The sequence below is a fragment of the Bos javanicus genome, chromosome 11 (assembly GCF_032452875.1).
Source record: "Bos javanicus breed banteng chromosome 11, ARS-OSU_banteng_1.0, whole genome shotgun sequence".
Taxonomy (NCBI): domain Eukaryota; kingdom Metazoa; phylum Chordata; class Mammalia; order Artiodactyla; family Bovidae; genus Bos; species Bos javanicus.
Window position 1 is genome coordinate 92962418 of NC_083878.1, and position 27914 is coordinate 92990331.

The window sequence follows — 27914 nt, forward strand, 5'->3', positions numbered from 1 at the left end:
GCCTGGGAACCGGCTGTGCTCCTGGCCTGAAGGGAGGGAGGACCCGAGTGGAGATGGGGCTTCATCCAAGCTCTTCTTTCTTCATCACAGAAATCCCCCTTTTCTTTGGGCAACTGGACCCCTGAATCTCACCCTAATCCCATTCCTCTGGCTGATAGCCCAAGTTTCATGTCTCCTTGCCCCGTCCGGGTAGTTATCAGGGGCTCTGGATCTAGGTGGGGGATCCAGATGCCCCAGCACCCCAGGGCCCCAGGCCCTCTACCGGCTCTACTCCCTCTGCATTTGCCCTGGCATTTGCTTGCTCTGTCTCTCCAGGGCAGCTGGCTTTTGTCCCACTGGAGCAAGAGAACAGCTCGGGTGGCCTCTGCGGCAGGCCTCACTTCTCCCATGCTTCTCTCTCTGCACCCAGAGATGTCTGGGAACCTGCATACAGACCTTTGAGCCCTCCCTCCTGGCCTTCCAGGCTCTGGGGCTCACAGGATGGCTGGGTGTGGTGGGGAAACTGAGGGAGAAAATCTGTGGACGTGGGGACCAGGAGACTCTGTGGGATCCAGGGTGCACCCCCCTCTTCTAAGATTGGTTCCCCCAGCTACAAAAAAAGAGGAGCTGGATGCTGGGACTCTGTAAAGTAGGCAGTGGGTGTGAGACTGGTGGAGTGTCCACCCTGGAGCCTGAGTCAGGAGATCTTTGAAAAGAATGCTTTCTGGTCACGGGTCACCTTCTCTGTGCTACACACTGCATTAGGAAGTTTGTGTGCATGACCTCATGGAAACTTAAAACCGTCCTCTGGGTTGAGTTTTATTGTAATAGCATCCTTGCCTTAGAGATGGTTAAGTCTCTAAGGACCAGAGAGGTTAAGTACCTGGTCCAAGGTGGCTCAGCTAGTAAGCTGTAGAGTCTCAATTTGAATTAGGTCTCCTGGACTTGCAACCTGTGCTCTTCCTTCTGGCAATAGAGGTTCAGGAAGAGGCAGGTGGCCTTGGAAGGCAGGCTTTCAGCCGGTGGAGGATGACAGTCTCCTCTTTGGATCTGAGGGTAGTGCATTTCTCATCCAGGACATTACGTGAAGACCAGCCTGGACAGCTCTTTTTCCAGCCTCCTTCCACTTGGGATGGGGCTAGGGGAAGGGCATGTGGTTCTCAGCAGCAGATTCTAGTTTGAGATACCCCCAGCTCTGCCCTGAAGCCCCAGGTGGTCTCAGCACTGCACATCACCTCTGGTCCTCAGTTTCCTATCTTACCAAATGGACACAATTCTGGGGCTACTGGGTTTTAAAAGCTCAAGTGTCTCAAAGATCGCGGGTGAAAAACCCACCTTAGTGGCCTGGCCCGTCACAGAATAATTAATAAAATGTCTTGGCTGGAGGCAGAGCCGAGGAAGTAAGTGGGAGGCGGCCGAGGTGACAGCTGGCTGGAGAGGTGGAGCCAGGGAATGGGTAGGGAGGGGGCGGGCCCGAGGGGCCGGAGCTCCCGGGCAGTTAGAGACGCACTCCGGGGGCCTGAGTCTGTCTCCAGCACGCAACGGCCACCCTGCACCATGAGCCGTAAGTCCGGCCCAAGTGCCCCCCGTTTTCCCCTGTGGCCTCCCGGTGGGGCTTTGAATGCCAGGCTCAGCCCTTCAACTCTCTCCCTTCGCAGGGCAGGGTATCTCGCTCCGATTCCCGCTGCTTCTCCTGCTGCTGTCGCCGTCCCCCGTCTTGCCAGCGGACCCCGGGGCGCCCGCGCCAGGTAGGCGGCCTCTCTCCTGTCCCCGAAGAGCCCAGGTCCTGCTTCCCTGGCCCGGCACCCCATTCCCTCCTCTCCCCTCCCGCCCGCCCAGCTTCCCCTTTCGGCTCGCGATGCCTGGGAGGGGGGAGGGGGCTGTCTGTCGGTGGGATGGGGGCTCTCTGCAGACCCCCGGGATGTGGCCTGGGCTAGGTCCCCAGGGGGTTCTTTTTGCGGGGGAAAGGGCAGACTGGGATCTTGGGCGTCTTTGGGAAAAGGGACCGAGTCTTTCCAGGCCCCTCACCTGTTCTGGGACCCCAGCGGTCCCAGCCGAGTCGGTCCCCAGCAATCCTCGCTGTTTCCCCTGCGGGCCCCTTTCGGAGGAAGTCGCAGGCGCCAGGGGAAAGCAAGCTGGCGCGTTTTCTGTTAGCCTCTAACTTTCCAGGACCCGTCCGAATTCCCAGCCCCGGTGGAGACAATCTCCCTGGGTGAGGACCCCGGGTACACCCGCCATTCCGGAGAGAATGGAGGAGGAAACGCACTTACAGGGCTGAGCTGCTTCCTCTGGAGACTGAATCTTCACCGGGGAGGTCCCCATTGCCCGGATGAGTTAAAGGAGGCTCAAGTTGGGGCCATAGCGCCCTCAAGCTCACCCAGGACACGGTGGACTCAGGGCTGGAAGTTTCCAGTCGTTTTGCAGGGTCTTTCTGCAGAGTTCTCCCTGCCCTCATCTCTCCCTGCCAATGGACCCCCGTTTCTTCACTCCAAAGATGACCAGGAAAGTCCTATCCTGGAGAATTCCCCTGCGTGGCGCCATGCGTGTGCCAGGTTCCAGGTGGAAGAATGCATCTCCTCCTTCCCATAGCCTCCCTCCCCACGCAGTTTCTGTGTGTGTGTGTGTGTGTGTGTGTGTGTGTGTGCGTGCACGTGTGCGTGTGCATGCTTGCACATGCAAGGTCTGGACAGAGCTTCACCAAACTATGTGAAACCTCCCCAGGGTCTTCATTTCTCATCTGCAAAATAGGGGCAGGAGAGGATGGGGAGTGATCTGAGCCTTCTGTTGTGATGCTCAGAGGAGAAAGAATTCGGTGCTCAGAGGAGAGGGGAAGGACATCTCTGTGAACTGGGAGTCAGACCAGGCTTCCTGGAGCAGGGGGTTTGAGTGCGTGGCATTTCGGGAAGCCAAGGAAAGGGTGCTCTAGGCAAGAGTTTAGGCATGTGTAGAGGTCTAGTTTGTCAGAAGACGAGGAAGAAGACTCCCGTGGCCAGCACTTTACAGTTTACAAAACCTAGCTGTTGGCTTCTCTGTTCACAGCAGTCCTGCCAGGGAGATGTTAGTCCCATTCTACAGAAGGGAACTCTGAGGCCCAGAGGGGTGAACCATTTGAGTCTCTGCTGACATTGGTCTGAGACCCCAGTAGCAGAGGCAGGGCTGACCATGCCATCCCAGTGGCCCGTTGTGTTAGCCCCTAGACCAGCCCAGCAGTTCCTCTGAGGCCCCATTCAGCCCCATCCGGGCCCCCGGGGCCCCGAGGCTCACCCTTCCTGTCCCCCTGTGTCTGTTCACCAGCCATGGGTGTACCCTTTTGCTCTTAGCCTTTTCTGCTTATCTTTATATTGTAAGTGTTTAAACAGAATTGTGTTTTTCACGCCACAAACATTCCCAGGGTATTGCTTTATGCCAGTCCTTGGCTGGAGCCTGGAGGCTGAGCTGGGAGGAGCTCGCAGGCCGATGGAGGAGACAGAAATGCCCACAGACTGCCATCAAGGAGGTCATGGCCATGACTGAGGGAACCTCAGGGGTGTGTGGGGCTTGGGGATGGGTGATGATTATCTCTCAGGTGTGAGGAATTGCAGAAGGCTTCTTGGAGGTGATGACATTTGACCTGGACCCTAGAGGAGGTGGTAGTGGGAGGTAAAATGGTGAGGTTTTACTCTCAAACTCTGGAAGGGCTCTTCCAGGCAGAAGCAAGGGTATGAGCAGAAGCCTAAAAGTCTGAGTGATGGGAGTGGACAGGCACAGGAAGCCGTAGGACAGAGGCAGGTGTTGGCGGACATGGGCCTTTGGATACAGAGTGAGGAGTGGGCTTGGGTCTCAGGATATCCCCCTGGGAGCAGGGGAGTGAGACGGGGTGGATGACTTGGAGGTGAGACTGGAGGCTGGGAGATCATGAAGGAGGCTGCTGCAAGGGTCGAGGAAAAGACGGAAGACAGGTTGGGGGTGGGCTGAAGGCTTCGCTGCCTTCCCATCGCCAAGTCTCTGGGTGAACTGAGGTCCAAAGTGCCCGGACACTTAGGAGAGGCATCTGCTCTGAAAAGCCAAAGCCTGTGTCTAGTCCCCAGAGTGTCAGCAAAGGCCGATCCCCCAGGAGATGAGGGCTTACCTGGGGGCAGGTGGCGGGGAGGATGCTGCTTCTGCCTCTCTTGTGATGGAAGGTGGAGTCCGGCTCAGAGGACAGGGCTGTCCTGGGGTATCCTCAATGCTCGAGTTCATCCCTTCCAGCTCCTGGACTTGGCTGAGTGCTCCCTCCTGGGCTAGGGATGGGGCATGACCTAACTGGAGCTCTGTGCCAGGCGGAGGGGCCTGAGGCCAGCTAACCCTGGCATGTGGGGCAGGCTTCCTGCGGCCTGCCACCTCCTATCTGCAGCACCAGCTGGGGCTGTGGGTTGGGAGGGGGCTTCCTTTCCAGCTGGGCTCTTCCGGCCGCTGGGGACTGGTGCGGTGGTCCCTGGCCACTGGCCGCTGCCCTTGCTGTGTGTAGGGGCTGGGGCCCACGTCTGGGCTGCTCCGGGCTCTTTTTTTCTCTTTGGCTGCCAACCTCCTGGAACTTCTCTAAATATTATTCTTATGGAATTTCAGTGCAGCCTCTTTAAAGGGCCCTCTTGCTGTCTGGTGCCTCTGCATCCTGAGAACTTGGTGTTCCCTCATTCTACCTGGAATCCTGACTTCTGGGCTGGGGGACGCTTCCTTGCCGAATCCTCAGAAAGTTCTGGAGCCAGGCAGCCCCAGACTGTCCTCATTGGTGGGAATGTGTGTGCTATGGGCTTGCTGATCAACCCCACCTCTGGGGTGGCTTAAAGACTCAGAGCAAGCTGCTCAGTTCTCTGCTTATGGGGGGTGGGGATCATGTTGATGCAAGGAATCCAGATGTTTGGACATAAGTTGGCTTTATCCAGAGTTGAGAAGAAGAGAGGAAGAGAGGGAGGTTTCCTTAGAGCCTGTCTGTCCCCTCTCCTTCCTGGAAAACACTGAAAAATGAGGCCCACAGGACATGCTGTGAAGAGCAGGCACTCTCCCATGTATCTTCATCTAGCACCTGCTTGGTGCCCGGCCCTGTGCTGGGTGTGGGGACTCCAGACACTTTACACTCAGTGTCTGCATTTCCCCAGGTCTCTCTCTTGATGGTTTATTGTACAGCATGTCCTTCACTGGACACATGAAAGCATGTGGGATTTAAGTTAGACTAAAGGAAGGCCTTCCTTTGTGATTAGTTCCCAGCGCTCTAGCGTGGCAGGGGATGGTGATTCCTCTGGAGTCCTGGTTTCATTCATTCAGGATTTTCAGGTCCACCTTGAAGGAAAGGTAACATACCTGCCTCACCTGGGGTCATCCCCAGTCTGTGAAGCAAGGGGACTCACCCTCCCAGCATCCCTTCCCCAAATCCTGGCCTGGGCACCTCCAGGAGGAGGAACGGAGGGGAAGGGAAGCAAGTTCAAGTGTTGCCTCTTTCGACTTTGAAGCAGTGGGGCTTGGATGAGCCCCTCGTCTGTGGTGGTGGCAGGGGGCCGGGGGGGAGTCTCACCCATCCCCAGGAGCAGATAAGTGAGGTGGATACACAAGGTTGGAGAGTCAGCAAGAGCCCTGACTTCCAGCCTGTCATGATAGTCCAGCTGTGGTTAGCCTGGGAGAGGGCAGAAAGTGACACCCATTTTCCTCTCTGCCCACCCTGACACCCTGGGGCCCCCAGCGACAGCTGCAGTCCTTGTTGAGGGGAGACTTTTCCTGCCCTGAGGCCACTGGTGCTTATGGAAAGATCTTGGAGGAGGAGGAGGAGGAGGGAGGGAAAGTTGGGCAGCCAGTCCAGGGGGAGGGGCCTCTGCTGGCAGGAGAGGGATGCCCTGGGCAGGAACTTCTGAGTCTGGGGGGCATGGCTCTGCTGCTGCTGGGCCCCTGGCAGGAAGCTCTCAGGCAAGACTTCAGAACCAGCTGTGTGTGGGGGGTGGGAGTTGAGGGAAGTGGATGGGGAGATGAGAGAACCTCTTTGACCAAGCTTGAAGTGGCCCGTCTCCTCGCTTCATTTTAAATTCCACAAACATTTGTTAAGCTCTGGCCACCGCATCTGGATTTCCTGGATGGATGGATCTCTCCAGGACCTGGGGTTGAGTCCCAGCTGTGCGCACGGCCTCTGGGAGAGGGGAGAAAGCCCAGGAAAGCCCTTTCTCTTGGAGGCTTGTGGTGGAGCAGAGCAGGTCGGGTTGGGACCTGGGGCCAGGGAGAGTGGAGTGTGAACATTTGGGGAGACTTTCTGGTACATGCGCAGTGGGCTGGGTAGGGTAGATTAGGAGGGGATTTACTTGGGAGGAACCACAGCCTGGGTCAGGGAGGAACAGAGCTTTTGGCTTTGGGGTTGCGAGATGGGCTGCCCCAGGACCAACTGGAAGGACTTCTTGAGTTGGATTTGGGATCCCTACTGGCAGAGGGATGGGGAAACAGCCCAGAAAGGGCTGGGCCTCAGCTCCTGTACCAGCTGACTGCTATGATGATCTGCACACCAGAGTTGGGAGCTGGGCAGTGTGGAGTCACAGCAGAACAGCACACTGTTCTGAGCAGAAGGGAGAGAGAGGTTCAGGATCTCCAAACCTGCTGCAGGGCTGACCCAGAACTCCTTGGTGTTTCTGGGCCTGTGGCTGTGGGAGGGGGAGGCGGGTCCTGCCAGGCCCCTGCCTTGGGTTCCCCCTGCACCTGCCTGTTAGCCTGTGTTAGTCTGATAAGGCCTGTTTGTCCAGACTTCTTCCGATTGGTTCCTTCCTTTTACACCCTGCAGGGGCCACAGAGATGCTATTGTGGGGCCATGGGGAGTTTCCAGGGCTTAAGCAAAACTATTTGCATGATTCTGTGATGTGAGGAGACCTAAACCAGAGGGTCAGGCCCTCTGATACCAGCATCCTGAGGTGACTTCTTGGGCTTCTCAAGAGGGCCCGTTGCTGCCCTCTTGACCCCCTATAATCAGATGCACAAAGAATTGGAGTTCCCTGTCCCGTTGGCTCTGAGCCCAGAGAAGGAAGCACGTTTGCAGGAGGGACCTGGAATTTTCTGTGTAAGGCTGGGGAAGGAGCCGCTGCCAGGAACTGGGCGCCCTGGTCTGAAGGAGGCCTGACTGTTCCATGGTCTTGGCCAAGTCACCACCTCTCCCTGAGCCTCTGAGTCCCTCGCTGAGCCCTGAAGGAGCACCGAGAGAGCTCCAAGAAGTCTCTGACCTGGCTATTGGACGATCACTGAAGCTGTGGTTGGGGAGACCCGGATTAGACACAAGTAGGGACTTTCTGGAGGTCCATTCTCTAGGGGGTTGGGGGAGGGGTGATGCCAGAGCTCCACTCACCCTCTGGGGAGAGTTTTCCAGCCACATGTCTCCTGTTCCCGTGGTCCCTGACCTCCCTCAAGGTCCTAGAGCCCAGACCCCACCCCGATGTGGGCCAGGGCTGGGTCTATCAGGAACGGGATCTGCGACTCCCCTCAAACCCATTCCCTGTCCATAGAGTTCTGGGAAATGTCTTTCCTGGGACTTGACTGCTGAGTCCATGAGGGTGGGAGTGGAAGGGAAGGGATGGGCAAGTGGTCTGGTACTACTTGCTGGGTGACCCATCTGGGCTTCCCCTTGTCTGGCCTCAATTTCCCCATCTGTTGGGACACCTGCTCTTCCTTCTGAAAAGGAAAAACAGAGGGATGGTGGGCGACCTCATCTTCTAAGTATCCAGGTGCCCAGAGGCTAGGGGCTGGCCTGAGAACCCCAATCCTTGTCCCTTTTCTGAACCCCATAAATTCTGCCGTTGGCTCTGACTTGGCAGAAAGTGAATGCTCTAGAAGCCTGTGGCCGTGGCATCTTATCAGCTGTGTGCCTAGCCTTCAGTGCCCCAGCCCGAGGCCTGGATGCGTCTGCACCATTTTGGTGGCAGCTGGGAGGGAAGGGGAGACTTCCTTTGGTGGCCTGACGTGGACAAGACTGAAAACCCAGAGTGAGGTCTGAAAACGGAAGGGCCAGGGGCTTTCTGTTCATAGCTGTGGGGACACAGTGGGCCCTGAGGGGAACACAGATGTCGGGTAAGTTAGAACAGAGTTGTGACTGGACTCCATGCCTCTGGCCCCAACGACAGGGGTCCCTGATCTCTGTTTCTCCCCCACAGTGAACCCCTGCTGTTACTATCCATGCCAGCACCAGGGGATCTGTGTTCGCTTCGGCCTTGACCGCTACCAATGTGACTGCACCCGCACGGGCTATTCTGGCCCCAACTGCACCATCCGTGAGCAGAGCCTCCAGCCCCTACTCCTTCTCCCCTGGGCTCGTCCTTCAAAGACCCCCACTTCCTACCCTTGTCTCTGGCCACGGCCCTCTTTCCTTGCCTACTTTTGACCTCTGACACTGCCCCTGACCTGGCTCCAGCACAAGCCCTTACTCCTGACACATCTCACTCCCTGCCTATGGGGTCTGTAGTGAGTCTTCACTGCCCGGCTCTGGCCTTACTGGCCTCCAGCCCTGGACCTGTCTCCTGACCCCCGTCTGCTTCTGGCTATGTCACATGTCAACACTCCCAAGGTCCTATGCTTTACCCATGACTCCTAAATTCCACCCTCGTCCATACTGGACCCTGTCCCCAGTTCCCACCTTCCCCTCTGGCTGCTTCCAGTCTTGCTAGGAGGGCCTGTCTGAGTGGCTCCCCCTGCCCCCACAGCTGAGATATGGACCTGGCTCCGGACGACTTTGCGGCCCAGCCCGTCTTTCGTCCACTTTCTGCTGACGCATGGGCGCTGGCTGTGGGATTTTGTCAATGCCACCTTCATCCGGGACACGCTCATGCGTCTGGTACTCACAGGTGGGTGGCGGGGGTGGTGCAGGGTCCCTCTAATCTAGGGGAGCAAGAAATCCTGCCACTTCCTGAAATTCTTGGCATCTGACCAGGGCAGTAGTTGGGGATGGGGCAGTCAGGGTTTGGGTGCCAAATAAAAAAAGAACCCAGGGAATTCCCTGGTGATCCAGGGTAGGACGCTGTGCTTTCACTGCTGAGGGTGCTGGTTCAATCCCTGGTCAGGGAACTAAGATTCCACAAGCTGCTGTGCAGGGTAGCCAAAAACAAACAAATAAGAAAACAACCCAAGAGAAGGTGGGGAAGAGGGGTGTAACTGGAGGCAAGAATCCCTTGTCACCATCATTTTCGCCCTCTGCAGTGCGTTCCAACCTTATCCCCAGCCCTCCCACCTACAACATAGCGCATGACTACATCAGCTGGGAGTCCTTCTCCAATGTGAGTTATTATACTCGCATTCTGCCCTCCGTGCCCCGAGACTGTCCCACGCCCATGGGCACCAAAGGTAATGGTGATGGGGTGAGGGGGCTGAGCCTAGGGTGGGTCACAGGAGATGCTCCGTTCCCTTTGGGAAAAAGCAATCAGAAGAGCAAAGACTGACCCATTTCACAGATGGGTGCACCAAGGCAAGACATGCAAGAACCAGGGATGAGGACAGGGGTGGGGAAAGAGGACAGAAAGAGGTTGTGGGAGGGTCTTGTCTGAGGTCAGTGGCAGAGTCAAACTAATGCTCCCGTATTTCCAGGGTGCCTCTTCACCCAAACTTTGTCTACTAAGTGGGTGGGATCCTGTTGCGATGAGGGTGACTTAAAAGTTGGAATGGAGGAAAGAAAGAATAGTGAGCTTTTTACTGGGTGCCAACTCTGAGTTTGGTTCATTACTAATGTGAACAGTCTTATGTGCTTCATCAGTGCAGTTTACACATAAAATCAAAGTTTTTCTTTAGTTGTTCAAGAACCTACTTGGTCTCATCGGCAGGAGTCTTCCTACCAAGACCTTCTTCCTCATCCACTCCTGATTGTCCGCAAACCTGGGGGTTTACTCAATTTAGAGCCATCAGTTCAGCTTCAAGTACACAAAGGGCGAAAGAGACATTAATCCACCACTGCTGCTGCTTCAGTTCCCACCGCATGGTGTCGCTGTTGAGCACTGGTCCCGTGCAGCCCCGTATGCTGTGTGCTTTTGCAGGTTCAGAACCTTGCACATGTATCAGTGTCCTTATTTGGGTCTCAAGGGCACTACTCTGATAGTTTTTACTATCCATGTACTACTGTTCCCAAAGCATGATCATTCTGGCAGGAAATCTGGGTCTCTCAGAGCTTCTGGACTCTGCCAACACTTCACTGGCACCAGTCCTGTGCTGTTATTCAGTTTCTCAGTCATGCCTGACTCTTTGTGACCCCATGGACTGCAGCATGCCAGGCCTCCCTGTTCTTCACTATCTCCCAGAGTTTGCTCAAACTCATGTCCATTGAGTCGATGATGCTCAGTGGTAATCTGAGTGATAGATCCAGGTTACAGTGTGCAGACTGTAACTTCCCTTTGGGTGAGTTCCCTTTGAGGTCCTTGATGACTTTTCCTGCTACAGGAAATCAGTCAGTCATTTCAATCTAAAGAGTTATTCTAATGACATTGGGCCTCATAGATGTCTTTGAAAGATTGCCTTTTCTGCAAGGCAGTCTTGGGTACCAAGTCATCTGACATTGACTTACTTAAGAAAGGCTTCTTAAAGCTTGTCCTCACGGTGACAGACACATGCTTCAAGGTGACTTGTCTTTACCCCAGACATAGAAAGTTCTGGCATCTTTTAAAACAGATTGGCGAACTCCAGCCCGAAGGCCAAATCCACCCCACCCTCTATTTAGTTTTCAATTAGCAATAATCGCGCCTCGGATAAACCTCATTGGCTACAATACTGCCACTGCGCAAAGCTCCCACCATCTATTTAAATAAAGCCTTGTTGAAACACATTCATGTTCCTAAGGTATTATCTGCCTTCCTGCAGCACCAGCAAATCTGAGTAGATGTAACAGAGACCATACATCAACAAAGCCTCAAATATTGACTATCTGGACTTGTATGGAAAAGTTTGCTGACTTTTAATTTAAGAGATTTCATCTCACTGGTTTTCTGTCATGCTTACACGGGCACTCCTCAAATCCACTGCATAAGAGAGATATCATTTGCCCTATTTTATAGATGAAGAAATTGAGGCTCAGAAAGATGGAATGACTTCTCCCTCTTCACACACTTAATAAACGGCACAACCCATTTCGAACACAGCAACCTTATTCCAGGGTTGGGGAGTCCAAGTTTTTTGTTGTTGTTGTTATCCCTTTTTCTTTTTGGAGGTGGGGAAGGGTTAGCTTGTACAGAGCAGCAAACATACACGAAAGTTGAGAGAAAAGGATAATGAAGTCCTATGCATCCATCTCCAGATTTCAAGATTTGTCCACAATTTGACAATGTTACTTCATCTATCCCCTTCACCTATTTTCTTTTTAATTGGAGAATAGTTTCTTTACAATGTTGCATTGGTTTCTGCCATACAATGTGATAAATCAGCCATAAGTATACATATGTCTCCTCCCTCTTGAACCTCCCTACCCCCCACCCATCCCACTCCTCTAGGATGTCACAGACTAGCGGGTTGAGCTCCCTGTGTTATATAGCAACTTCCCATTAGCTATCTATTTTACATACGGTAATGTGTATATTTTTGTTTTAAAAGCATATTCCAAACATCCTTCCATTTCCCAGAGTCTTTTGGTAGAGAAGGTGCAAGGGGCGGTCTGGTGAGAAGGAGGTGGTCCTGTGGGGTCCACTCTGGGATTCCTGTGTTAATCAGTTTGGTCTGGCAAGCCCAGAAAGCTCTGGGGCACAAAGATCCAGACAGGAAGAAGCTACTGCTCTTTCTTACCTCCCCAATCAGGGAAGAAGCAGTTGCCAGATGCGGAGTTTCTGAGTCGTCGCTTCCTGCTCAGGAGGAAGTTCATCCCCGACCCTCAAGGCACCAACCTCATGTTTGCCTTCTTTGCCCAACACTTCACCCATCAGTTCTTCAAAACTTCTGGCAAGATGGGTCCTGGCTTCACCAAGGCGTTGGGCCACGGGGTGAGTACCTAGGAGGGGCTCTGGACTTCTCTGGGCCACATGTGGCACAGGTAGGCTGCTGCTAGTGGGGCAGAACCCAGGGATCTGAATAGACTCTGTCTCTGTCTTTAGGTAGACCTCGGCCACATTTATGGAGACAATCTGGAACGTCAGTATCAGCTGCGGCTCTTTAAGGATGGGAAACTCAAGTACCAGGTAGCACTGGGCCTGGGGCTGGGGCGTTGGGAAGGGCCTTCCACAGTCTCCCCTGGCAGAGGGTGTTGGTGGGGGGCCTTGGTGGTGTCCTATGGCAGAAGCTGTAGGTGCATGGGAGGAGAAGCGACAGTAAACCCTGGGAGCAGGTGCCAGGCAAGGGAAGCAGACAGGGAGCAGACGTGGGCTCTTGTGTTCTCTTGGGAGGTGGATTTTGGGGCTCCACAGAAAATGGACAGTTCCAGTCTGCATTTATTCGTTTAATCATTCCACAATATTAATTGGGCACTATGGTGTGCCGGGCAGGTGAGCAGTGGCCGTGGTAGTTGTAAGCCCTGCCCTCAAGCCCACAGACACAAGCCCTAAGGTGCTAGCTCCACGAGGACGTTTTGTCGGAACTCTCACTGTCCAGGGATGTGAGGGCCACATAGGTGATTATCTCATGCGCTCCTCAGATCTACTGCATAAACTAGGTACCATTTGCCCTCTTTTATAGACGTGAGTCACATCCAAGTTATTAAAATTGTTCTAGTGGTCACATTAAAAAATGTAAAAAGCAACAAGCAATATTGATTTTAATAATATGTTTTTGAATTTAACCCAATATATCCAGGATATCCTCATTTCAACATGTAATCAACACAAAAATTGTCAATAAAATATCTCATTTTTTGTGCTAAATCTTCACATTCTGACTCATATCTTACAGTACATCTCAATTTGGGTGCCAAGTTTTCATTGGTGATTCTGATCAGCATTTAGATTTCATAAAATTTTGCGGTTGAGAAAGTAGATTCACATGTTCAAGTTATTCTAAGCATAAAGACTTTCCGATAGCTGGGATCTTGATTTAAAAACGTAAATCTAAAGTAAATGAAATTGAAAATCAAGCTCTTTATCCACATCAGCCACATTTCTAGTCCTCAGTAGCTGCACGTGGCTAGTGGCTCCCATTCTGGACCATGCAAATCGAAACAAAAACCGAGACGGGAGGTTCGCTGCTGAATCTTTCGAGCTAAGAACAGTATCTGGCATATAGGAGGTCCTCTATGTTTATTTACTGAGTGAATGAGGAAACTGCCATATGATTAATTACACCTGTGATAGCTGCCACAGGGAGAAGCCAGGAGAGTGTGCAGAGGCTGGGGAAGGCTTCCTTAGGAATTATGAATAAACCAAGAGTTGCATGAAGGATGAGGAGGAATCAAGGAGGCCAAGAAGGGCCCAGGGCTGTCCAGAGTCTCAGGTTTCAAGGCTGGAGAGGGGCAGTCGCTTGAGTGACTTTGAGGCAGTGAAACAAGGGATATGCTGTTGGACATCTAATGAGCGTGGGTCGTATTAAGGATTTCTGATTTCTGCCAAGAGCAGAGAGAAGACTTGGAAGGTTCTTTAAGCCAGGATGTGATTCTAGATTTGGATGTTTTAAAGCAAGGGTCCCCTACCTTTTTGGTACCAGGGGCCAGTTTCAGGGAAGACTATTTTCCCATGGACCAGTGGGAGAAGGGATGGTTTCAGGATGATTTGAGCACCTTATATTTGCTCTACATTTTATTTCTATTATTATTACATCAGCTCCACCTCAGCTCATCAGGCATTAGATCGTGGAGGTTGGGGAGCCCTCTTTTAAAGCACTGCTCTGGCTGCAGAGCTGAGAACATCTAGAGGATAGAGTCACTTACAAGGGGAGTCAGGGTGGAAGATGAGGATGGCTTGGAAGAGTGTGGTGGCCATGGGGAGAGAGAAAGGGACTCATGTTAGGAGAGCTTTAGGAGATAGAATCCACAGGCCTCGGATAGGAAGGCCGGACAGCTGCCCTGCGTGTTACGGGCAGCTGTCAGTAGGAGTGGGCGGATGTCAGCGGTGCAGGTGCTGGTGCCCCGCCCCTTCCCCAGGTTACCAGGTGACTCCATCCCGCAGATGCTCAATGGAGAGGTGTACCCGCCATCGGTGGAAGAGGCTCCCGTGCTGATGCACTACCCCCGGGGCATCCCGCCCCAGAGCCAGATGGCCGTGGGCCAGGAGGTGTTTGGGCTGCTTCCTGGGCTCATGCTCTACGCCACGATATGGCTGCGTGAGCACAACCGTGTGTGTGACCTGCTGAGGGCTGAGCACCCGACCTGGGGCGACGAGCAGCTCTTCCAGACGGCCCGCCTCATCCTCATCGGTGAGGCCTCCCACCAGCCCTGCCCTGGAAAGTCACCCCCTCTGTCCTGAGAAGTGGGAAGTGGAGGTTTTGGGCACAGTGAGATTAGAATCCTGAGCAGGACCCTTCCCCTAGGTGAGCCTCACTTTCCAAATCTGTACAATGGGAATAATGATGCTTTTTTTTTTTTTTGGCCACAGGGTGTGGCAGGTGGGATCTTAGTTTCCAGACCAGGGATTGAACCCACATCCCCTGCATTGGAAGGCAGAATCTTAACCACTGAGCTGCTGGGGGTCCTGGGAATTATAATGATTTTAAGGATTAGTTGATATGATGAATGGGAAAGTACTAGGCACATAACAGGCCTTCAGAAAATGGGGTGCTGTGATAGCTGATTATTCAGTGGGTGGCTGGCAACAAATCTGATCAGCCACCCTAAGTCTCAGTTTCCCCATTGTACTGCGTCCAGGAGCACTAGAGGGCATCCTCAGCAAGCACAGGTCAAACCCCAGCTTGCCTAGGCTTCAGAATCCTTGGGTTTCCTGCCCTGCACGCATCTGCCTTCCTGAAGGTTGGCAGCTTCTTGGTGACTCAGGGACAAGATATTTTTGTGTCCCCTACGGGGGCGAGTCTGTAGCCTAAAATGTCAGATGGTTTCCTGCCTGGGAACTTGGCCCCCAACACTCCTGTCCAGACCATATTCACTCTGAGTCACCAGTGAGCCCTTGCCTCTGCCTCTGGGCATCTCTGGGCATGGCTGTTCCCAATTTTAGTACCCGAGTCAATGGAGCCTGGAAGAGCCACACATCAGGCATAGGAATGACCTAAAGAACGAGAAGGGGCTGGCTCAGAAGTCCCAGGATTGCAGAGACTTTGACCAGAGAGGGCAAGTCTGTGTCTGCAGGCTGCCCAGCACACCAACTGGTGATGAAGCTGTGGCCAAAGGCAGGACACCGAAGGTAGGGCACCTCTAGTGCTTCATTCAACCCTCCCCAACAGCCTTATGACTCGGCTGTGATTATCCTTGTTATGAAAGTTAGGATGCAGAGAGGGTAGGTGAATTCTCCAAGGCCTTTCAGCGGAGAGAGACTTGAACCAGATCTGGTTGCCACCAGACTTCATGCAGTTTCTACCATGTCATGCAGGGAGTACTTTCCTGTGTGGGGAGGGGGTGCGAGCCTTAGTCTGATCTTTTGTGACATGTGAGTTTGGGGAGGGGATTCCTACTTCTACATGTGTGGACCCTCCCTATTATGCCAGGCTCTGTGCCAAGCAGTACAGATGTGCTCATTGTCTACTCCTCCTAGTGACCCTGTGAATATTATTATACTGATGTCATAATTTTTTTTTAATTTCCTTTGTGAACATGTTTTACTTATTTATTACTTATTTTCTTATTTATTTATTTTTTGGCTGCATCATGTGGGAATCTTAGTTTTACCCCCGGTGCCCCACCACCCCACCAGCAATCAAACTTGCTCCCCCTGCAGGGGAAGCATGGAGTCTTAACCCACTGGCCTGCCAAGGAAGTCCCTATACTGATGTAATTATAATACTCATTTTACAGATAAGGAATTTAGAGTAAGTCACGCAGCTCCAGCCCAGGTGGCTGGAAGTGGTGATGTCAAGATTTAGACCCGAGTCTGCTGCTTGCAATTCCAATGGCTCCAGCTCAGTTTGCTAAAAGTCAATTTCTCTAGTGGCTCATTGGCAAAAATGTGTTTCTTTTAATAGCTAGTTCACCAGTTTTCATTTTGCTATGGAAGATTTGTTTTGTGTCTTCCCTGGCTCTTTGCTCTGAGCTGGTTCCTGAGAGGGCAGAGGAAAATTACTTGTAAGAATTTGATACATAAGCAGATATGGGGGTTATATTCGGGATGAGATTCACTTAGGTCTGTCGTGTCCCTTGTTTGTTGCTGTAGCTCTTAGAATGGTCTCTTGGGAGCTCCCATCACCCTCCCCCGCTCAGGCCTGCTGAGATTCCCTCACTAAGTTAATCTCCACCCGCCCATCTTTTGTGGCCTCACTAAGCCTCTTTTAATGGGATGGTGGCCACCACGGACCACAAAACCCATTCTCAGATACTTCCTCTCCATGTCATGCTCAGCCAGGCTGTGACCTGCCCATGGAACATGGGACTAGCAGGTGGCTCCTGTCTTGGGACAGGCTCCTGTCTTATCCAGCCTGAGAGGGAAGGTTCCATTTTCACAACCAGTGACAAAAAGACAAAGTGAAAGTGGCCCAATAAAGTCAAATAACCTTAACAACGAGAAAGAAGTCAAACCAAGCCCTTTGCATGAACCAGCCCGCTCCCCAAGCCCGATAGCTAACTCCCTGCACTCTGCTGACCCCGTGCCCCATCCTTCACCCCAGGGGAGACCATCAAGATTGTGATAGAGGAGTATGTGCAGCAGCTGAGCGGCTACTTCCTGCAGCTCAAGTTCGACCCAGAGCTGCTGTTTGGGGCCCAATTCCAGTACCGCAACCGCATCGCCATGGAGTTCAACCAGCTCTACCACTGGCACCCGCTCATGCCCGACTCCTTCCGGGTGGGCCCCCAGGACTACAGCTACGAGCAGTTTCTGTTCAACACCTCCATGCTGGTGGACTACGGGGTCGAGGCCCTGGTGGACGCCTTTTCTCGCCAGCCTGCAGGCCGGGTGAGCCTCAGGGGAGCACTGGGGAGGGCAGCTGGGCTCTGGGATCCCAACACCAGTTTTCTGTAAAAGGGAGAGAGTGTCACCCTTCCAGGGTGGTGGTGGGGATCATTCCTTCATTCATTCTCTTGTTCTTTCATTCATTCAATGACACCAGGCATTGCTCCAGGCACTGGAGACACAGTGGTGACCAAGGTCAATGTGGTTCTTGGGTCCTTGTGTTTTTTTGGCACTTGCCACCCCTAGTGGCTCAAACAGTAAAAAAAATCTGCCTGCAATGCAGAAGCTCTGAGTTCGATCCCTGGGTTGGGAAGATCTTCTGGCGAAGGGAATGGCCACCTACTCCAGTATCCTTGCCTGGAGAATCCCATGGACAGAAGAGCCTGTCAGGCTATAGTTCATGGAATCACAATGGAGTGACTAACACTCACACTCACTTACCCTGGAAAGGGCTTCTCCGGTGGCTCAGTGGTAAAGAATCCACCTGCCTAAGCAGGAGACTTGGGTTTGATCCCCAGGTCAGGAATATCCCCTGGAGAAGAAAATGGCAACCCATTCTAGTATTCTTGCCTGGGAAATCCCATGGACAGAGGAGCCTGGTGGGCTACAGTCCCTGGAGTCGCAGCAGAGTGTTAGCGTGTAAATAACAGGATACCCTAGAAAGGAACAGCAGTCGTGTGATGACTAGCATCGTTAGAGCCCTTACTATAGGTTAGGTGCTGTGCCAAGGTCTTTCCCGATGTTCTCAGAATTCTAAGAGCAGGTTAAGAATCACATTATAGAAGCCCACAGTGCTCTGGGAACTTGGAGACAGACTTCAGGCCCAGAGTTGGGGGTTGTAGATAAGGAAGTGATAGTTGAGCAGGGATCCAAAGGATGGGTAGGGATCTCCCAGGGCAAGAAGTAACATTTGTGACCTGGGGTCATTGTGTTAGGATGGAGCGGGTGGCATAGCAAAGGCCCAGGAGTCAGAGGGCATGGCAGTTTGAGGACCAAGAGGACATTCAGGGTATGGTGATGTTTGCAAAAGTGCCTACACAGAGGAGGTCTTTATTGACTTGTAGGCCTCTGTTTTGGGCTGAAGTCCCCCTTGCCCCAAATTCACATGTTGAAGTCTTTACTTCCAAGACCTCAGCATGTGACTGTGTCCAGAGGCAGGGTCTTTAAAGAGCTGATTAAGGTAAATGGGGTCATTGGGTGGGTCCAGCTATGACTGGTGTCCTTATAAGCAGAGGAGATTAGGATATAGGTGTGCAAAGAGGGAAAGCAAAGGGAGAAGATGGCCATCTCTAAGCCACAGAGAGGCCTGAGAATGAAACCAACCCTGCTGACACCTTGGTCTTGGACTTCTAGCCTCCAGAACTGTGAGGACACATATTTCTAGTTTTTTGTTTGTTTGTCTTTTAAGTAATTTATTTATTTATTCTTGGCTGCGCTGGGTTTTCGCTGGCACGTGGGCTTACTCTAGTTGAGGTGTGCAGGCTTCTCATTGCGGTGGCTTCTCTTGCTGGGGAGCACAGACTCTTGGTGCATGGGCTTCAGTAGTTGAAGCTTGAGGGCTCAGTAGTTTTAGCTTGTGGTCTCTAGGGAACAGGCTAAGTAGTTGTAGCACACGGGCTTAGTTGCTCTAAGGCATGTGAGATCTTCCCAGACCAGGGATTGAACCTGTGTCCCCAGCATTGACCCCACCTCCGCCACCAGAAAAGTCCTATTTGTTTTTAAGTTTTTGTTCATTTATTGTCTGTTTTTTGGCTGTGCTGCCTGGCGTGTGGGATCCTAGTTCCCTGACCAGGGATAGAACTCATGTCCCGCACAGTGGAAGCATGGAGTCCCAACCACTGGACCACTAGGCAAGTCTCTGTTTCTATTTGTTTAAGCCATCCAGTCTGTGGCGCTTTGTTATGGCAGCCCAAGCAAGCTATTAGTCCTACCCCTGGGATGTTTAACCAGCTCCCTCCTCAATCTCCCCTTCCCCTTGTTTGGGAGCTCCCATCTCCTTCATCCTAGCTTCCTTCCTATCCTGCCACTCTCTTCTTTATCTAAGCCCTACCATGAAGGTGTGGCACCACGTGGGTTTGGGCTTCCTCCTGGTAATTTGACTGAAATTAGCATAGGCTGCCACCAATGGGGTTCAGGTCTCTGTTCTTTGTGGGGGCACAGAAAGGAGCAGAGACAGTCACTTGTGTGGGGGGCTGTATGGTGACTCTGGTGATGTGTGTAAAGAGCCCTGCTGTTTCCTGACACCAGCAGAAGGACCAGCATATCAAAGGTTCTCAGGATATCTCAGGATATCAAAGAGAGTGTGAGAAGTGATAAAACAGGGCTTCCCCCGAGAATTCCCACACACGGTCACACTACGTGATTACTGTGACCAACACTGTGATAGCTGCTTTGCATTCTTTATCTCGATTCCACCACAGCTATATCAGATAGATGCTTCCATTGTCCTCATTTTTGCATAGGAGGAAACAGAGACTTAGCATAAGTAATTTGCCTATGGTCCCTGTTTTTGTTGCCCAGGGCTACAAAAGGACCACAAACCAAGGGGCTTTAAGCTGCAGACATTTATTCTTTTCCTTTTTTATTTTTCTTTTTTGGAGGTTTAAAATATCACCTTTATTACTGATAAAGCTGATTCTAGAAAACTTAAATAACCTATGCTGACAAGCAGGCTTTTAAATACTAAACCCTCAAATTAGACAAATTTGGCTACCACGACATGGAGGCATCGAAACAAGGAAAATATCTCCCAACCTCCTCCTCGTCCCCCAGAATAAGGAATATGAGAGGAGGCATACTCCCTGGTATCAACTGAGTGCAAGAGCAGCAGTGAGGATTGCTTGTACAATGCACGCTTAGGTACTGCTCTAAAATTCACCCATGATACTACGTCACTCCTCCTCTTCTGATAAGCAGTAAGTGGGAGAGGTTGGAAAAAGATGCTCAGACTGTTAGGTTACTGGGGTTTCCTCCATAAACAAAGTAAGGAAGTGAAATCACTTAGTTGCTCAATCGTGTCTGACCCTTTGTGATCCTAGGGACTGGGTTTCCCTGGTGGCTTAGCGGTAAAGAATCCACCTGTAATGCAGGAGACCCGGTTCGATCCCTGGGTCAGGAAGATCCCTGGGAGGAGGGCATGGCAATCCACTCTGGTATTCTTGCCTGGAGAATCCCTTGGACAGAAGTGCCTAGCAGGCTATAATCCATGGGGTCGCAAAGAGTCTGACATGACTGAGCATGCATGCATGCACGCATGGACTGTAGCCCGCCACGATCCTCTGTCCATGGAATTCTCCAGGCAAGAATACTGGAGTGGGTAGCCATTCCCTTTTCTAGGGGATCTTCTTGACCCAGGGATTGAACATGGCTCTCCTACATTGCAAGCAGATTCTTTACCATCTGAGCCAGAAACATCCAGAAAATGAAAGAAATATTCCCAGCTGACACCTGAGAATTAATAACTTTTATTCATTGATCCACCCAAACCTCCATTAAACATTTATTACACATTACTAATATCTAGGCCATTAAAAGAGATCCATCTTTAAACATTTCTCTAGAAAGCCCTTAGAGTTAACTCCCACAAATGGTAATCATAGATTTTTTTCTTTCTAGTTATGGAGGCTAGAAATCCAGCATCAGGGTATGGACAGGGTCATACTCTTGCTGAAGTCTCCAGGGGAGAATTGGTCCTTGCCTTTCTCTCGGCTTCTGGTGGTGATGGACCATGCTTGGGGTTCCTTGGCACGTAGAAGCATCACTACAACGTGGAGTCCTCCTGGTGTCTCCGTTTCCTCTTTTTATCAGGACACCAGTTGTTGAATTAAGGCCCACCCTAATGGAGTATGCCCTTGATCCCATCTATGTCCATATAAGGTCACGTTCACAAGTGCAGAGGGGTTGGGACTTCAATGTGTCTTTTGGGGACACACCTAAGTCAACACACAATAGCCTCCCAGTTCAGCTGAGATTGGCACCAGCTTCTGTTGGCTTTACCTCAGGGTGTATACTTTTAGCCAAGTATGCTTTTCCTCTTACCCAGTTGTCCTTGTTTTATCCAAACTGAACACATTCTTGAGCATTATTATCAAATCATCCAGAGCAATAGAACTTTCTTTTTTTTAAATTTTATTTTATTTTTAAACTTTACAATATTGTATTGGTTTTGCCAAACATCAAAATGAATCCGCCACAGGTATACACGTGTTCCCCATCCTGAACCCTCCTCCCTCCTCCCTCCCCATACCATCCCTCTGGGTCGTCCCAGTGCACCAGCCCCAAGCATCCAGTATCGTGTATCGAACCTGGACTGGCAACTCATTCCATATATGATATACGTATTTCAATGCCATTCTCCCAAATCATCCCACCCTCTCCCTCTCCCACAGAGTCCAAAAGACTGTTCTATACATCAGTGTCTCTTTTGCTGTCTCGTACACAGGGTTATTGTTACCATCTTTCTAAATTCCATATATATGCGTTAGTATACTGTATTGGTGTTTTTCTTTCTGGCTTACTTCACTCTGTATAATAGGCTCCAGTTTCATCCACCTCATTAGGACTGATTCAAATGTATTCTTTTTAATGGCTGAGTAATACTCCATTGTGTATATGTACCACAGCTTTCTTATCCATTCATCTGCTGATGGACATCTAGGTTGCTTCCATGTCCTGGCTATTATAAACAGTGATGCGATGAACATTGGGGTACACGTGTCTCTTTCAAATCTGGTTTCCTCAGTGTGTATGCCCAGCAGTGGGATTGCTGGATCATAAGGCAGTTCTATTTCCAGTTTTTTAAGGAATCTCCACACTGTTCTCCATAGTGGCTGTACTAGTTTGCATTCCCACCAACAGTGTAAGAGGGTTCCCTTTTCTCCACACCCTCTCCAGCATTTATTGCTTGTAGACTTTTGGATCGTAGCCATTCTGACTGGCGTGAAATGGTACCTCATCGTGGTTTTGATTTGCATTTCTCTGATAATGAGTGATGTTGAGCATCTTTTCATGTATTTGTTAGCCATCTGTATGTATTCTTTGGAGAAATGTCTAGTTCTTTGGCCCATTTTTTGATTGGGTCATTTATTTGTCTGGAATTGAGCTGTAGGAGTTGCTTGTATATTTTTGAGATTAGTTGTTTGTCAATTGCTTCATTTGCTATTATTTTCTCCCATTCTGAAGGCTGTCTTTTCACCTTGCTTATAGTTTCCTTTGTTGTGCAGAAGCTTTTAAGTTTAATTAGGTCCCATTTGTTTATTTTTGCTTTTATTTCCAATATTCTGGGAGGTAGGTCATAGAGGATCCTGCTGTGATATATGTCGGACAGTGTTTTGCCTATGTTCTCCTTTAGACCTATGCTCCTTCAGTTCCGTTCAGTTCAGTTCAGTCGCTCAGTCGTGACCGACTCTTTGTGACCCCATGAATTGCAGCACGCCAGGCATCCCTGTCCATCACCAACTCCCGGATTTCACTCAGACTCACGTCCATCGAGTCACTGATGCCATCCAGCCATCTCATCCTCTGTCGTCCCCTTCTCCTCCTGCCCCCAATCCCTCCCAGCATCAGAGTCTTTTCCAGTGAGTCAACTCTTCTCATGAGGTGGCCAAAGTACTGGAGTTTCAGCTTCAGCATCATTCCCTCCAAAGAAATCCCAGGGCTGATCTCCTTCAGAATGGACTGGTTGGATCTCCTTGCAGTCCAAGGGACTCTCAAGAGTCTTCTCCAACACCACAGTTCAAAAGCATCAATTCTTAGGTGCTCAGCTTTCTTCATAGTCCAACTCTCACATCCATACATGACCACTGGAAAAACCATAGCCTTGACTCAGTTATGAATCAGATTTTTCTGGAGTCCTTTTTTTTTCTTTTTCTTTTGGGCTGTGTTGCTTGGCTTCCCAGGTAGTACTAGTGGTAAAGAATCTGCCTGCCAATGCTGGAGCCATAAGATATGTGGGTTTGATCCCTGGATCAGGAAGATCTTGTGGAGGAGGGCATGGCAACTCACACCAGTATTCTTGCCTGGAGACTCCCATGGGCAGAAGAGCCTGGCGGGGTACAGTCCAAGGGATCACAAAGATTGAGACAGGACTGAAGTGACTTGTATGCATGCATGGCTGTGGAATCTTAGTTCCTCAACCAGGGATGGAAGCTGGACCCTGGGAAGTGAAAGTGCTAACCACTGGACCATCAGGGAATTCCCTTTGATGCACCTTTTTATTGCATCAGATTACCTGGGCTTTGAACCCCATTTCCATCCCTTCACAGGAGATTGCCCCTTGGTCTTGGAGTAAAGCTCTGTTTACTTAAACTAAATGTGCTTATATATTACACTTTTCATGGTGAGATTTTAGCTCCATTCCTGCTAACTTACAACAATTCCTCTCCCAGGAGGCTTGGCAAAAAGGAGGAGAAGCAGGTGGGGTCACCTGCATTCCTGTGTGCAACTTTTTCTGGTCTGGATGAAGTGACTTGATGCTCTGTGTTCCTGCCTCCTAGCTCAGTTTCTCTTTTCTAGTGGCAGCAGGTTATTAGGGGTTCACTTTTTAATACTAGACACTCAGTAAATTTTGTGTAATCTCAATTCTGTGCTACAGAGAGTGGAAAACAATAGAAATAGGTTCTTCAGTATGTGTTCCTGCTGAGTTGCTTCAGTTGTGTCCGACTCTGCTGGACACTATGGACTATAGCCCACCAGCCCCCTCAGTCCATGGAATTCTCCAGGCAAGAGTACCAGAGTGGGTTGCCATGGCCTCCTTCAGGAGATCTTCCTGACCCAGGGATTGAACCGCATCTCTTATGTCTCCTGCATTGGCAGGCAGATTCTCTACCACTGGCACCATCTGGGAAGCCCTGGATTCCTCAGCAAAATCCATTAAAAGACTAAATATCTTTGTTCTGTGATAAGAACTGATTTGGGGGATGACAGACACATCAGTTCTGCCAGGTAGAGTTTAAAAAATATCCCAGGAAAGTCATACAGTTTTGGCCCCTCAAACTAGTGTTTGTCCATCCATCAGTTTCCATCACTTAAAAGCTCAGAAACCTTTCTGCCTTTTATTTCCAGATCTGAAATGCCAGTCCCCTCTGTTTGAGCTCTTGACTGTGGCCATGTTGGCCATCTCCTCTGCAGAGTCCTAGTTGTTGTATCTAATACCTCCAGAACCTTCCTTAACAGGATGTTGGAGGTCCTCACCTAAATTCAAAGGGCTGGGGAACCATGTGTCCAGTGAGTGACTAGAGAAGTCCTCCTGGACCACTCTACAGTCTAAAGATGAGGAAGCTGCTGGGACTTCCCTGGCGGTCCAGTGGTTAAGACTCTAAACTCCCAGTGCAGGGGTGCATGGGTTCCATGCCTAATCGGGGAATTAACATCCTGCTTGCCACTCCATGTGGCCAAAAATACAAATATAAATAACTAAATAAGATGAGGAAGCTGAGAAGCATGGCCCTGCAGACCTAGGTAGGGTTCATAGCTTGGTGCTTGCTAGACTGAGCCATACTTTCTACTCAGGAAGGATTCCTGACCTGAAGTTCTTCTCCAGGACAACATGTCTTGGCTCTCAGACCACCACTGTATTTATCTCTTGGCAGATCGGTGGGGGTAGGAACATAGACCACCACATCCTGCACGTGGCCGTGGATGTCATCAAGGAATCGCGGGAGCTGAGGCTGCAGCCTTTCAATGAGTACCGCAAGAGGTTTGGCATGAAGCCCTACACCTCTTTCCAGGAGCTCACAGGTGAGCAGCTGCTTCCTGACCACGATTCCTGCCCTCCAGGGGCTCATGCTGAAGTGAAGAAGACCTCGAGGAAACAGAATGGGGCGATCCATGGTCACATGTGGCCAGCCCTGTGACCGTGGGATTTGAGGGGTGTGGGAGCATGGTGCCAGGGGTGGCGAGTGTTGCAGATGACTCAGCCTGGGGAGAGAAGGTGGGTTCTCACCTGGGTTTGAAGGATAAAAAGGGGTTTTCCAGTGAAGAACAGAGGGAAGAGCTTTCTAGGTGGAGGAACAGAAAGTACAAAAACACAGGGGTTAAAAAGAATGAGCCTTGAAAATATCCTGGCCTATTCAGGAAAATAGTCCTAGGTGTGGCTGGAGCAAGAGGCTTGTGAGGGCAGAGGGTAGAGTTGGTGCTAGGAGGCTGGCTCATACTGTGTGGAATTTTGGATTCTATGCTAAGATTTTGAGTTTTATTTTGTCTGAAGTGAAGTGAAGCCACTCAGTCGTGTCCGACTCTTTGCGACCCCATGGACTGTAGCCTACCAGGCTCCTCCCTCCATGGGATTCTCTAGGCAAGAGTACTGGAGTGGGTTGCCATTTTCCTTCTCCAGGGGATCTTCCCGACCCAGGGATCGAACCTGGGCCTCCCACATGCCAGGCAGACGCTTTAACCTCTGAGCCACCAGGGACTCCGTCTAGTGGTTCCTAAATCCCATTTATGGATCAACTTCCTAAAACTCACTTAGAAAACTAATTAAAAATACCAAATCTGAGATGTCTCTTCTAGAGATTCTGATTCAGTAGGCCTAGACTTAGCACACAGGTCATGCCCAAGAGTATATGTGTGTGTGTGTATATATAGATATGTATATAGACACCATAGATTGTATACATGTATACATATGTGTGTATATATAAGACACACATATGTATATAACACTTACATATATAACATATGTATTATATATATATAAATATTTGTTGTTGCTCAAAATACCCAGTTGTTGGGAAGCCAAGTTCAGAAACTCTTGTCACAGATGATGAGGGGCCACTGAAAGGCTATGACCAGGGTGTGACCTGACCCCTGACATGTACTGCTGCCCCATGGAGGGTGGACTTGAGGAAACGGGTAGTGATGCTCCACGTCTGTTTCCCATGACAGTCCAGAGAGACAGACAGAACACTGTCGCTAAATCTTTATGTGAATTTGGACAAGTGTGAACTTGAAGCTCCAGTGGCATGCAGGGTCTTGGGCCAGGATAAGGCCTTGAAACCTGCCCATGAAGGAAACAAGATGGGGAGCTTTTCTCTGTTGTAAGGATCAGGTAATCAGGGCACAGAGGTATGGAGTGAGTTGTTTCAAGGTGCACACTGTCTGGTTGCAGATCCAGGCCCTTGACTCCATCTGCAGTAGCAAATTTCTTCTCTCCAGGCAGCCCTGGAGCTGGGTCAGTCAGCCAGGCTGGATTTTAGGTCACCTGCTCATTTGCTCAAGTTGATCTTCTAAAGTCCCTTCTTCTCCCTGGAATAGGGTGGACCTAGAATGTTCCCTCCTGAACCTTAATGGATGGCATCATAATTCTGACTCTGGCTTCCCCCCTTTTGCAGGGGAGAAGGAGATGGCAGCTGAGTTGGAGGAGCTGTATGGAGACATCGATGCTTTGGAATTCTACCCGGGGCTACTTCTTGAGAAGTGCCATCCGAACTCCATCTTTGGGGAGAGTATGATAGAAATGGGGGCTCCTTTTTCCCTTAAGGGCCTCTTAGGGAACCCCATCTGTTCTCCAGAGTACTGGAAGGCAAGCACATTTGGTGGTGATGTGGGCTTCAACCTTGTCAAGACGGCCACGCTGAAGAAGCTGGTTTGCCTCAACACCAAGACTTGTCCCTACGTCTCCTTCCATGTGCCAGACCCCCATCGGGAGGACAGGCCTGGGGTGGAGCGGCCACCCACAGAGCTCTGAAGGGGCCAGGCAGCAGCATTCTGGATGGTAGAGCTTCCTGCTTGCTGTTCCAGAATGCCGAGGGGTGGATTGTCTTTGATGTTGGGTTTCTGATTTGGCGTCGACAGTATCAGTGTGGACATTTAGAAATCTAGGTCTCTTACCCATGGTCTGGAATACTGTGGTTCTTGTTTGTTGTTCTAGAATGCTGAATTCCTGGTGAACCATTGAGAATGTGAGGAGTGGTTATCCCTTCAGCATGCCAGAACACTGGGTTCCTGGGTGACCACCTAGAAGGCCAGATTTCTAGTTGATCCGGAATTTAGGCATTCTGAAATACGGGACTCCTGATGGAATCTTCTGGAAAGTGAAGGGGTTCTTATTTTGCATTCTAGAATTCTGGGTGGCCCTCCAGAATGTTGACTGGTTATTCTGACTGGTTATCCAGAATGTTGTGCTCCTAGTTGCTGATCCAGAACAGTGGCTGGCATTCTAGATCAGTCCTGATCCGAATGTCTAGAGTGTTGAGAATTCATTTTCCTGTTCAGTGAGACAGCCACGGAGCAGGAGGATCTCATGTCCTACAAGAACGCATTGGATCTGTGCCTGCATGGAGGGGGCAAGGAAGTGGGGTGTTCGTCTTCTCAGTGGGACCCCAAATGAGACCCTGGATATGGAGAGAACAGGTGGCTTTCTCCAGGCCAATGGTTGGAAGCCACCAGAGCTCTGTCCTCATCCAGGTCTCAACTCACGGCAGCTGTTTTTCATGAAGTTAATAAAATGCTTTTTCCAAATTGCCTGCTATCTGTGTCTCTTTTGATCCCATCCCCAGAAGCAGGGATAATACGGAAGAAACCTTTCTCCTGACCACAGGCTACATGTGCTGGAGGTTTGCAGGAGGAGATTATCTTCTGGGATCCCCGGGGCCTGTCACTGTCCAGATCTTTCATCACTGACGTTTCATCCTGCCCCTCCCACCCCTACTCTCCTGACATGGGTTGCTGCTGCTGCTGCTTCTAAGTCGATTCAGTCGTGTCCGACTCTGTGTGACCCCGTAGACAGCAGCCCACTAGGCTCCTCTGTCCCTGGGATTCTCCATGCAAGAATACTGGAGTGGGTTGCCATTTCCTTCTCCAATGCATGAAAGTGAAAAGTCAAAGTGAAGTTGCTCAGTCGTGCCTGACTCTTAGCAACACATGGACTGCAGCCTACCAGGCTCCTCCATCCATGGGATTTTCCAGGCAAGAATACTGGAATGGGTTGCCATTGCCTTCTCCAGACATGGGTTAGGCATTGCCTTTTCCAGGCTTCTCTCCTAAAATACACAACTTCCCAGCCCCAGGAAATTGGCATTCAGCTCC

At 50.8% G+C, this 27914-nt stretch overlaps 1 protein-coding gene and 1 pseudogene across 2 annotated transcripts; one reads left to right on the top strand and one right to left on the bottom strand.

Annotated features, from left to right (window-relative positions):
- Nucleotides 1–1075: 1075 nt before the first annotated feature.
- On the top strand, nt 1076–27347 carry PTGS1 (prostaglandin-endoperoxide synthase 1). Of its 2 annotated transcripts, XM_061433439.1 has the most exons (11): nt 1100–1543; nt 1638–1727; nt 8106–8222; nt 8652–8792; nt 9145–9288; nt 11716–11897; nt 12009–12092; nt 14007–14253; nt 16606–16892; nt 24479–24626; nt 26219–27347. In XM_061433439.1, the coding sequence occupies exons 1-11, from the start codon at nt 1432–1434 to the stop codon at nt 26572–26574; spliced, it is 1908 nt and encodes a 635-aa protein (XP_061289423.1). In that variant the 5' UTR covers nt 1100–1431; the 3' UTR covers nt 26575–27347. The 2 variants fall into 2 exon arrangements, with proteins under 2 accessions (XP_061289424.1, XP_061289423.1); XM_061433440.1 differs by lacking the exon at nt 9145–9288 and having other exon boundaries at nt 1076–1543.
- LOC133257911 (U4 spliceosomal RNA) lies at nt 10586–10716 on the bottom strand (annotated as a pseudogene).
- Nucleotides 27348–27914: the final 567 nt, after the last annotated feature.

What these genes read in the sequence shown, in the direction of transcription:
- PTGS1 (XM_061433439.1), top strand. Translation starts at nt 1,432, where the DNA reads ATGGGTAGGGAGGGGGCGGGCCCGAGGGGCCGGAGCTCCCGGGCAGTT. An exon ending in CTCGCCAGCCTGCAGGCCGG is followed by an intron (nt 16,893 to 24,478) that starts GTGAGCCTCAGG and finishes ATCTCTTGGCAG; the next exon opens with ATCGGTGGGGGTAGGAACAT. An exon ending in CTCTTTCCAGGAGCTCACAG is followed by an intron (nt 24,627 to 26,218) that starts GTGAGCAGCTGC and finishes CCCCTTTTGCAG; the next exon opens with GGGAGAAGGAGATGGCAGCT.